Source organism: Cebidichthys violaceus, unplaced genomic scaffold, assembly GCF_023349555.1.
Source record: "Cebidichthys violaceus isolate CVI_PGR_0920_01 unplaced genomic scaffold, fCebVio1.0.p SCAF_61, whole genome shotgun sequence".
NCBI classification, from domain to species: domain Eukaryota; kingdom Metazoa; phylum Chordata; class Actinopteri; order Perciformes; family Stichaeidae; genus Cebidichthys; species Cebidichthys violaceus.
In genome coordinates, this window is record NW_027176828.1 from 1,158,443 (window position 1) to 1,170,748 (window position 12,306).

Here is a 12,306-nt window from a genome sequence, read left to right on the forward strand (position 1 = left end):
AAGGAGATGAACCATTGATCACGGAGACCTGGCCCAATAATAGGCATGGGCACAAACACATCAGAAACCCGACAATAAGAAAACCTAAAGTCCTGGCTGCCTTCAGCTCAGATTTCTTAGCAGTTACACTCACTGAACACTGGAGTGTGACACCTACAAGGTTAGACCGCATCATGGCTCGTACCTGAGACACGTCCACCACAAATACTCTCATATACAGAACAACTATGACATAGTAAAGGACGGAAAAAAAGTACCGCAGCATAATCAATAACAACACACTCTCCAAAGCAGTTGCTATGCCTGGTTATTTCAGGTTATTCTTAAACTGTACACTGTGAAAAAGAGCAGAACATATCGCACGCAGACATACACAGAATTGAACTCTTGTTTGAGGGACTTTGGTGGGGTAATAGAGAGGAATACAAATAGCCACATAGTGGTCAACTGACATGAGTGCCATGGTTCCCTTGTAGTCCGAAACATAAAACAGCGCGCGGGACGTCATCAGAATGGTGACAATTTTGAATTATTAACTTCATTATGAGACTCCATAAATAGTAGGTTTTTTTCAGACACGTAGCCCAATCATTTTATTTGAAATTATTCAGTCGCATAAAAAAAAAAAACATTTTTGAAAATACATATGAGGTGTACAAACTTGCGGCCTCCCCTTTTTTCCTTTTACAAAACACAAAGTCATCCATGACCTGTGCTGTCAAAGGGAACAAAAGGTTAACCACTGCTTTAGAAACATGACTTAAGAACGCCTTAAACGTCTCCAGTTACACTCCTCCTTTCCCAGGCTATACTGTGGTTATTTAATCTGTTGCTCACAACACACTACATGAATTTCTTCCGTAAACAAATTGTATCCGTTTTTAAGCAATTTCTATTTACATCCTATATGTAGACGATTGCCCTAATATCTGTTGAATTCATTAAACAAAACCACAAGCCTCATAAATCACATATCATATATCAGTTCGTTTTTTTGATAGTTATTTTGCAAAACCCACGGCACTATGCCGTGGGTGATGCAGATTTATTATGTGCTGCTTGCAACTTGCAAAATGTTATTATTTTAGGAAAGTTACATTTAATTGGCATTTTGTGTCAACGGTTTGCAACCCAGTGTGAGGTGGTCGGGATGAGAGTCTCCAGGTCTGAGGACATGGTTCTCTACCCTCCGGTTTGGAACTGAGTCCCTGCCCCAAGGAAGGAAGAGCAAATGGAGCCAGAAGGCAAATCTCTCGATTCACCGGTCCATCTACGATCTGACCCTCACCTATGGTCATGAGCTTTGGGTAGTGGCCAAAAAATGAGATTGCAGATACAAGCAGCTGGAATGAGCTGTCTTTTCGTAGGGTGGCTGAACTCAGAGATAGGGTGAGGAGCTCAGACATCCAGAAGGAGCTCGGAGTAGAACTGATGCTCCTTTGCATCGAATGTAACTTATGAAATCCAGACATTGAGCTGTCCTTTCCATGCACGAATGTAAAGCTCAATTTTAAAAGGATTGTGGAATGTTAGTCCTACGTAGCTAAATGCATCCATGAAAATAGAATGCTGTTATGTCCAATTTACTGGAATGTGGAGTTCATGTGCGTGCTTTAGTGACGCAATGTAATTCTGTAAAGCTGTTCAGCTATTGTTTGGTCCTCAGTTTGTGACTGGCAGGCCACACCTGGCTTTCGCATCTGTCTATTCTTCGCTGGAGGTAAAACTCAGCAGTGACAGCACTTATAATAGAACTGTCAAACTCTTTCCTGCACTGTTGCATTCCAGACCACATCTCTCTTGGTTTGATTTGTACAGTTGAGCTTTAGGATGTGTTTCTTTTGTCTTGTGTACTTTTTTAAACAAACCACATGTCCAACCAGTTACACATCGCACACATGCAATGTGTACTTCAAGACTAAATATAGACATAACACAGACTTATTTTTTAAAACCAAAGAAACCTATTTGATCCTAAACCCAAACCGTAACTAACAATTACTTATTTGGCAGAATGTCACACAGAGGCCATGTCAGTACTGTATTATCTATGCTCTATTATATATTGTACGTTTTATTGTGTATTTTCATTAAATATATGGCTCTGTAAAGGGACAGTTCACCCTAAAATCAAAAATACATATTTTCCTCTCAACTGTGTGACATGCCTGGTGTTGGAAATATTGACTGTGGAGAGGTCTGCCTTCTAAAAACCATGCAATTCAATCATATCTTTTTCCAAAAATCATGGTCTGGTTATTCCAGATTACCCACAGAACCTGTTTTAAATTGCTTGAACATGAACATGAACCTGAAACACCATAGGTAAGAGGAAAAAAAAATGTATTTTTGATTTTTAGCATGAACTGTCCCTTTAATCTGCGTTTTCTCATGATAAGTTACAATAGACACCGTATTAATATAGTTGACAGATAACAGATTCTAACACATGCTAAATAGGCCAAATATGTGCTCCTTCAATCTCACAGTGACAGTAATTGTTACATTTGACACCTAGCAATATCCGGTTGTTATCACAGTGTGCATCAGTATCTCTCGGTTAATTATAGACTATTTGGAAACTGGAATGTTTCGTGACAGAAACCAGTTTGAGGAGGACAGGTTACAAGAATGGAGGTTTCTTCACTGTACCGGTCGGGTCAACAAGATTGTGGGCAATGTTTATAAGTAGACGGAGGGCGCTGTGTCCACCACACAGAGAGGCAAGGCAGACAGTTGGAGCGCTGAACCATCCAAGAGAAACACGGGGTAAGGAAACCTGGCTCACGTCTTGTCTATACAATTTCTAATTATTCTGACTCGTGCAACAGCTCTCAGGGTAGCTGAATTTAGTCAAAAAACAAGACATTTAGGGGTAATTTCTTTAAACAAAAAATACACAGATAAAAAATGATACAAAATCTATTAAAAATAAAAATGAATACTCAGAAAGGAAAATAAGCATGCAAGGTTTTTGCCACAATTATAACCGGACAAACTTTTCCTGCGGAAGGAGTGATTTTTGCACATCTGTGTACGGTAAATGTGCGCCCGGAGATAAAGGAATGTCTCAAAATATCAAATCACTTCTTCAACTCAGTCAGCACATTTAAACTGCTCTCACGTAAAGGTTTACCCTGACTTTCTAAGTGAATAGAAAACATTGTAATTTGAATATCGCCTACATGTTTTGCATGAGAATTCTTCGACCATTCTCTGTACGTATATGTTTAAATTTTGTACACTCCAGCTGTGTTTCAGGTCCCTGTCCGCGGACCGCCAACATGTTCTACTTCATACTTTACCTGGCTGCACTCAGCCTGCTGGAAGGTAAGACGTCTTCACAACTAAAAACACAGCTTCAATTACTTTATTCACACTGCAGTTTGTAGTATTGCGAGGTAACGAATATGGACTGCAGGAAGTTATTGTGCGCTGCCAAGAAATAGTCCAGCACATAACCCCCCTAAAATGGCGATTCTTTTTTTTTTTATAAAGTGAACTTTAGAGAGGTGCTAGTAGGCGGAATCTGTTTTCCTTTACTTGGAATAAGCATTGAGTATTTTACAAAAAAAAAGAGAGCCATGATGGAGATAGGTTTGCCTCTTGAATTGCATATAACAAATGGCTCCCTATTAATAATGATGTGAAACTTTCTTTCAACATGGGTGATTACAAAGATACCACTTTGAACTATTCATGTGTGTGTATCACTTTGTTGGAGGGTCTTTCTCCGTAGTGCAACTGCACTGCCTGCACTGTCCATGTTTACACCATTGGTGGTACTGATATTGTCATATAATTCGAAGCAAGAAAGTAAAAATGTATATTTCCCAAAATGTCTAACTTTTCCTCTAACCTCAGACACAGAGTAGTGATGCCACAAGCTAAAGAGTCACAACTTGATCAATCCTTGATTGATACCTTTATAATGACTTTGGAAATAGGATCTTTTCTTTCTTTTTTTTAAATTATAGGGACATACATGCATATAACAATGTGTTAACATGTTAACTTGTGTGTAATGTGTCTCCATATCTTCAGGTACTGCTGCAACAAACCAGACATTTACCAGTTCTGGGGAGATGAACATTACCTCCTGCCCCATCACCTATTATGGGCAGAAATATGACAGAGTCTATGTGAGTAATATCTGTGTTTGGTCTTTTCCAATGCATTAATAACAAGATTCAGTACTTGGGCACGGGCATGGACTGGAACATGGCGATGTTTAGGCTTCACCAGTGAGTCATGAGTTGCAAAATGTGACTAAGATATGTCTCTTTCTGCCTATGGGTATGCCTGTTGTTTATTGGTTGTGTCTCCTCCATGGCCGAAATATGAGACAATGGGCCCCTGGGCAGAGACATACAAAGGCCCCACCCCCACTCCTACATAGGAGCAAAACACACAGACTTTATAGTTGTTTAGCCTCATTCTGTTGGGTTATTATTGTGTCTTTTTGTAGTTGTTATGCTGTGGTAATTGTGTGTCACTTTGTAATTGTTTTGGTCTTTTTGTAGTTGTTTTCTGTCTGGGGTTGTTTTGCTCCTTGTTGTAGTTGTTTTGTGTCTCTTTGTAATTGTTTTGTTTGTCTTTTTGGTCATTTTATGTCTCTTTGTAGTTGTTTTGTTTCTCTTTTTGGTCATTGTATGTCTCTTTGTAATTGTTTTGTGACTCGTTTTGGTCATTTTGTGTGTCTTTGTAGTTGTTTCACCCCTTTTCATAGTTTATTAAGAACCCCTTTGTGGAATTGTTGTAGTTGTTTTGGTGTCTTTGTAGTCGTTTTATGTTTCTGTGTGGTCATTTTGAGTCTCTTCCTGGTTTTATGTGGTTTTGCCCCTGGGCTTGTGCCTGGTAGGTAGGCCCATTTGGTAATCCATACCCATGGTCTCCTCTGTGAACAGGTGGCCTTTGACGCTAACACATTTGCAGTTTGCTTCAATGGCTTATACAAACCTGGAATCAAAAATGACTGCATTTTGATGTCTGGAGGGACAGCTGACAGAGGTGGCCTGGCAGTACTTACTAAAGACATACCCACTGGATCTGGGGTTCATAAACTTCTGCCAAACCTTAAGAATGCTGGTAAATGTGTCAACATAATACCTTTAAAAGACAGTCAACAATCGGAAGTGAGTGCTTTTCAGTTTCATTATTGACCAATGTTACTGTCATTATAAATGAATAAAACATGCAATAAGAAGCGATATTTCTAATCATAGCCTTTTCTTAGTAGTCTGTGTCTTTGTGACCACTTTCTGTTGTCAGATTGAACAAGTTGAACTTGGCAACTTTGGGACACAAGCAATTCTGGCAATCAAGACATACTCTGGGTACCAGAATGTTGATGTTGTAAGTATAAGTATAACATTTTGAAAAATATGAATGATTTGACAGATGTATTTTGGAAAGTGTGACGTGAGTTTGGCGGATAACAAGGCAGACCAAAAGCTTCAGTGATTCAGTGGCTCAATCAGTATCCCACACTGCTTGATTGAAAGGTATTCAGGCAATCCACATGCAGGGGAATATCACACTGACAGAAAATGATAAATAAGTCATTCATTTCACATGCAAAACATGACAAAATGTAAAAACATTTCCATCAAAGGACCATTGTCAGCACAACTTACATACTATTTAATTCTGGACACAAACGTAAATGCTGTAGGCTATCAGGCAAACGCCAATGATCGATTAGGAGCATTTATTTTTTTTTACGCATTGAGTAAATTGATTCTTGAGCCTCCTCTACTTATGTTGTCAATGTGGGGGTCATTTTTCTATAAGAAGGGACTGTTTATTTTGGATACATGAACCTGGATTCAAGAGTGCAGCCTTTTCACAATAGTTTTTGAGAGAGAGTAACTGATTTTTGTTTTTCTGGCACTTTTCAGGAGGCAGATGCACAAGTCAATGGTCTTACAGTTTCTAAACAGAAATTCCAGACAGCTGATACAAACAAGGGCATAATCACAGATGTGAGCGGATGCAGACTCTCAGGTAAGTAAATTCAGTGCTTCCTAAAGTGTAATTTTAGGCTTTAAAAGCAAAATTAGAAGAAATTAAATTGCTGTTATATAATTTGCTTACAGTTTAAACAACTAGTAAAGTCATACATTTTAAGGTACCTACATATATTTTTTCTCAACTCCTAGGTGTTGTTTATAAGACAAATACGACAGTGAGGGACCCAAACATATGCTCTACTGTAACCTGTGATGTGAGTGGAGTCGCTACGGCCGTCAGCGATTGTGGTCCCATGGAGCATTGCCAAGGCAATGGGAGGTAAATATTTTAAGAAATGATACAGAAATTGCAGAGCAAAAACTGCTTGTAGTGTATTTTTTTCTCAATCTTAGTCAGTTTGTCAGTAAAAATAGTAGTAAAGCAAAGCTATGGAAAGAATTACATCACAGCGGTCCTGTTATGCTGTGTTTACACCAAACAGGAGACAAACCAGTTTGACCTCTGAATCATTTGTGTTTATTTGAGTCACTTGCGCTGGACGCGTCGGATTGGAGGAGATTCTTACCCCATGTAGATATAGTACCAACAACGTTTCGTCAACCATGGCCATAAAAACACTATTGCTGCTTTTTATATGTTGTGGAATTTGCAGATACAGCGGAAAACCAAATGCTGTTGTGTCTGGGTCCATATCATCATCCGGAGACTAATTCCCTGTATCTAGCACACACATTATTAAGTCATCTGGTTTACTACAGTGCTATGAACCAAGAATAATCCCTCACCTCTAAGCGCAATTTCTGGTAGATAATCTAATGGTCATTCTGGTGGTACCAGATTGCACAAGCGCATCATGGTTTCCAACCGTGGTGCAGCTGCTCGTGAGGGAAACTGTGGCAGCTCACATGACCCAGAGAAGCACTATCAGGGCGGTGCAATCCTCCACACACTGCCTGCTGAACGGTAGTAACTGGAAAATCCTTGTTGTGTCCCTTGCCATTCGTGTTAACCTACTGGAAATGTTGATAACAATTTGGGCCTGTCAACAGTTGAAGCTTATTCTGCAGCCATTTCATCCTGCCATGAAGGCTATGGGGGGAGGTTTTTAGTGCATCCCTTGGTAAAGTGCTTTTTGAAGGGACTCAGATGACAAAACCCTGCCCTGTCTAGCACCACAATGGGATTGACCAATGGTTTTGTGCTCACTTTGAGCCGAATCCCTCTGAAGATAGTGCATGGTCACACATACTCAAAATTAACATTCGCCTCTAGTTCACTTCCGTATGCAAGCGAAAGGGCAAACAAATATTTGTTTCTTTTGGCAAAGCAAATTTGCTATATCGACTCGACAGGCAATGGTCATCCGCAAGTGTGACTGAGACCTCTGACCGTTTTACCTGTTCACTGTTGGCTGCTTGACATGCTGTTTTGATAAACCAATCTGTACTGTGCCATCAAAATGGATATAATCCTTATACATTTCCATGCCACACATTAATGTAATTTCTCTTTTATTTTAACATTTTTGTTGAGTGCTGATAGTGTTTTTTTCTGTTGTATCTGTCTCTCCCCTTCTCCTGCAGTTGCGTGTTGAACGCCATGTGCTCTGTGACCGGCTCTACTGTCATCGGTTTCGTTGGCAGAGTTCACACTGTCCCGGACCGGTGTGGGTACACTCTGATGGGGTCCCTATTGTTCCCAGGCTTGCGGGTGCTGGGGGTTTTCCAGGAAAGACGCCGTAAAGACGTTAGTTTTTTGGATCGAGTAATACTGCAGCTGGAGGGGGCCGGTGTTCAGATTTCCCTGGAACAAGGCGGAAGGGTTCAGGTATGATACCTGCTGCAACAATAGCTGGAGTAATGTGTTTTTAGATCTCATCAATTGCTGATGTACAGGACACTCCAGGCAGTGGCTGAGCTCATGTAATGACAGGACATGGAAGAGTGTCTATCTGCATTTGCATTCCGCATAATAAGTACTTTTACTTTTGGTACTTTATGTATATTTTGATGCCAATGCTTTTGTACTTTTACGACAAAGATTTTGAATGCAGGACTTTGACTGGTAGCAGAGTAAATTGTAGTTTTGCTACTTTTTCTTAAGTAAAATATATGAACACTTCTTTCAACACTGGTAGCATCACACGAGGCCACTTACCAAGGATTTCTTCCATTAAACCAGTAGACGGTAGACCAACGTGCTTTACGATGTGAAGCACCATTTGTGCCAAAGAATATGAGGACTGCTTTGTGTCTTTTATGAGGTTTGAGTGTGTGTGTGTGTGTGTCTCTTCTTTCACTTTGCTCAACTGCTGTGATAAAGCTGGATGACAAAGTGCTGACGCTCAACACTACAGCTCAGGTGGTCCATGGTGTGGAACTCTCCAGAGACCAGACAGGAGCCACTGCCAAGATATCAGCCTCCAACTACACTGTTTCTGTCCTCTTTGATGGCTACACCACACTAATCCACATGACAGGTACACAAACATTGAAACTTAAAGTCCAACCATGGATGTTGAAGTACTGATTAAAAAGAATAATGTTATTTATGTGCAATGTAAGTAGTAATGGACCAAACTGATTATATTAAAAGTGGGTACCCTACTAGTAGGCCTAATCTATAGTTAAAACCAATGAATACCAGCTGCCTTAAGTGTGCTGCTGTGCTCGTCCACTGTAAAAGTTTACTGATCTGTCACATGTTCTCTTCTGAAACTGGCCAGGACCAAGTGGAGCAGCCGTGAATGGTTTATGTGGCAATTCCACAAGATCTTTGAACGAAGAGAGGGTTACTGGACACTGGTCTACCGGGTAAGACCTCAAAACACAATATGTAATTGAGTACTACTTCTCTTTTGAATGACTGGGTTTAACATATACTGGAGTTTAAAACATTTTTTTGCTGTTTGTTGTCCCATAGCTGTGAGACACAATATGACGACGCTGCTGACAGTACAATCAACTGCAACACCACAACTGAATGGTAAACACAGATTAAACTCTCTTTTGATTCATAAGCAGGCATCATTAACCTCTATGACACGCCTTTCACCCAATTTATCATTTGGCGGTGTCTTCTAACCAGGGATGAATTTTGAACGTTCACACCTAAACCCATTTTATCTTGTTTATTCTAGTAAACACCAGCCTTACTGTCCTTGATGACTAAACTTCCATGCCACATTTTCACTTAACCAGGTGCAATCTCCTGAACCAGGCTCCCTTCACTGCTTGCAATAAGCACATCAAACCAGAGCCCTTCATAACTGCCTGCACAAACACTTTGTGCAAATACCCTGCAGTGGATGGTCTCAAGTGCCAGTTCCTGGAGGCCTACGCCAGGGCCTGCAGCCACCACAGCAACGTTACGATGGAGAGCTGGAGGACAAAGACCAACTGCCGTAGGGCTGTCTTTCATTATCTTTATGTTTCAAGATGACCTGAATGAACTTATTAAGTCATTATTATTATATTGTTTTAAGCACCTTCTACACCGTATGCAGTTGTGTGGCTTTAGGGTAGATATTGTGTTTTATGCAAATTCCAGGGAATCTTATCAAGTCATTTATGCTTAAAAAAGTGGCAGATGTATTTGTTTGATATCAGTCAGTTTCATAGATTAATCATATTAAAACTGGAAGGCATTATTTTCTTACCTGCAGCTTTTCTTGATGTGTATTTGCAGCTGCTGTCCCTCAGGCCTTCTGTAAGGACAGGTTCTGCAGTGCTCATGAGTTCTGTGGTGAGCGCAATGTTGGGGAACCCCGCTGCCTCTGTCGGGCTCTTTTTGCCTCTAAGTACAGATCGACAGGCACTTTAGGTGAGTCAGCTATGACACATGAAAGTCACAATTGTCTCAACTGCTATTTCATTATAGACTGACGGGATTTCTCAAAGGGAGAGTTGTTTCAGAGTTATGGAAAAACTGTGGAACATCCATATGAACTGACTGATGGTCGGCAACTTAATTTCGTTGACAATAAACGTCTTTATCCTTATCCTTATATAGACAGATCGCAGTTTCGACCAAGATGTTGGGCCAATTTAAAATCTTGCAATATTCTTTGCTGCATATAATCACATTCAGAGTTAACGTTAAATAAATACAATTTACAAATGCACAAAAGAGTCCTTTAAGAAACTGAAAAGACCTAAAAGATGTTTTTCAATGTTGTATTTATTATTGCCTCTTCCTGATCTGTGCTATGTATGTTCTCTTAAAATAGCTAAATATAATGTTTTGTAATGGGGTTTAGGTGAGCCGACGGTCTGCCAACAGAGTTCTGCTTTGGTAATTCTGGCTAATTGTCTCTTGGAGGACAAGAGCATCGATTATTCTGTCTTACACCTCAATGACCAGTCCTGCAAAGCTGAAATGGACAACCTTACCCACATGGTGATGTTCAACTTCAATAGCGACAACACTTGTGGTACAGTGGTCACGGTGGGTACCAACTTTTATCTTTCTCTAAGCAGCTTATTCCCTTTCAACACTAGAGACATACTGTTTGTAATCATTCTGTGGTTGCAGGGATGTGGTCAGCACACTGTAGCATTGGCCTGTGACCTCATTTTTTTATAAAGTTGGTGATCTAGAAAAATGTGTCTATTTGTCTACATTAAATGCTGCAGCCTAAAACTTTCGTATTCAGTGAGTAGAACCTCAAAGTGAATGAAGTGTTAGGTAACCCTGAATGTCTGCATGTGACCATTAAGGCAAACAACAGTCAAATTATCTACAAGAACACCATCCTGACACGGAACATTTCCTCGTTTGGCCTGATCAACCGTCACAGCCCAGTGCTTATTGACTTCTCCTGTTATTACAATCAGCCGGAAGTCAAGACCTTGGCCATCAAACTCAAACACAGGTGTGTGGTGGGAGTACAGTATGTAGCTCCAGAGTTGTCATCTTTTTATTACCAAGCGAAGGTAAAGATTTTTTCTGACCAATCAGTGGTCAGCAGTGCTTCAAATCCACCATCTAGTTTCGCCTCAGCTTGCTTGGAACCTTGACCGAGGTGGTACTAAAATCAATACCAGGTACAGAGTACCATCCACAGCTTTTGGTAATGAAAAATGTGAAAATAACTATGCTATTGTGTAATGAACTCAATTGGATTGCTTGGTGGAAACGTTGCTTTAATGTGCAGACTGTAGCCTGGTATTATTAGGAAGTTGTCTTTGCTTTCCAGCTCTGTGATCCAGCAGATTACTTCTGGAGAATGGCATTACAATCTGACCATGAAGGCCTACACCAACGCTGACCGCATGAACGCCATCCTGCCAAGCAACAACATAGAACTGGACCAGAAAATCTGGGTGGAGCTTAAGACGGATGGGCTGGATGAAAAAATGGTCCATGTGGTGACTGACTCCTGCTGGGCAACCGATCAGCCTTCGCCAAGTGGAAGCCTGAGATATGACCTCATCATCAAAGGGTTAGACACACAGAAATGCTCTTTCTGATTAAAGCTCTCGTTTTTGTTGTTGGCAAGTCCCTCACATTTTTTCTTGTTTTTGAGTAGCTGCCCTAACCCTGCTGACCAGACAGTGAAGGTGGAGGGCAATGGACTGGGAACGTCCAACTACTTCTCCTTCAACACATTCCAGTTCTTTAGCAAAACTGGTGAAGTCTACTTGCATTGCCGATTAGAGATGTGTGTCAAGCAGAATAATGCCTGTGCCCCGGTATGCCCAGTCCCTGAATATATTCACGTAAATGCACAAATGAACATATATTTGTAAGAATATTAATCTCTCTGTCGTTTAACTGCATCACAGCTGTGCAGCCAGGCTGGGAGAAGGCGTAGATCTACCATGTCAAAATATGAGGATGAAAACCCCGTCTTCATCAGCATGGCCTGGACTTATTAGGTAAGTGCAGCTCTCCTACTGATTACGACTCCCTACTTCCACACCTTTAAAGCTCAATTCAAGAAAATGCAGGACCTCTGATGAAGGTCCTTTAGACCGAAAACGCAAATGAAGTGTACTCTGCATAGATCTAAGTGTGGGGATATCTCTTCTATCAGGTTGATGAATGTTCCATAAGTGAAACATGCATTCAGTCTGCTATATCCACTGCCTCACACACCTGTTCTATCAATTAGAGGCAGTTCTCCAAGTCTCTAGTGCACCAATTAGAGCATGGCACGTAGAAAAGTGCACATCCAGGTTACTCCCAAAAACCTGCGATTTAAGGGGAAAAGTAAAAAGTTCATGATAGTGCCACAACAATGAGACATTACATGCACTCGCACAGTACACGGTGACATATATATATATTTACACACACAGTATATACCTAGTTTTTGCAGTCATGACGGCT

At 40.6% G+C, this 12,306-nt stretch overlaps 1 protein-coding gene across 1 annotated transcript; it reads left to right on the plus strand.

The window, feature by feature from the left end:
• The first annotated feature begins 2,299 nt into the window (after positions 1–2,299).
• LOC137890038 (uncharacterized) lies at positions 2,300–11,852 on the plus strand. Its single transcript, XM_068734126.1, has 17 exons — positions 2,300–2,325; positions 3,251–3,330; positions 4,045–4,142; positions 5,272–5,355; positions 5,901–6,006; positions 6,162–6,291; positions 7,557–7,800; positions 8,296–8,452; positions 8,699–8,786; positions 8,896–8,958; positions 9,174–9,384; positions 9,675–9,795; positions 10,232–10,419; positions 10,692–10,846; positions 11,171–11,416; positions 11,504–11,666; positions 11,760–11,852. The coding sequence occupies exons 1-17, from the start codon at positions 2,300–2,302 to the stop codon at positions 11,850–11,852; spliced, it is 2,253 nt and encodes a 750-aa protein (XP_068590227.1).
• Positions 11,853–12,306: the final 454 nt, after the last annotated feature.

Coding starts and splice junctions, on each gene's coding strand:
- LOC137890038 (XM_068734126.1), top strand. CDS start 2,300: ATGAACATGAACCTGAAACACCATAG. Junction 8,787..8,895: donor ACTGGACACTGGTCTACCGG/GTAAGACCTCAA, acceptor GTTGTCCCATAG/CTGTGAGACACAATATGACG. Junction 9,385..9,674: donor AGACCAACTGCCGTAGGGCT/GTCTTTCATTAT, acceptor GCTGTCCCTCAG/GCCTTCTGTAAGGACAGGTT.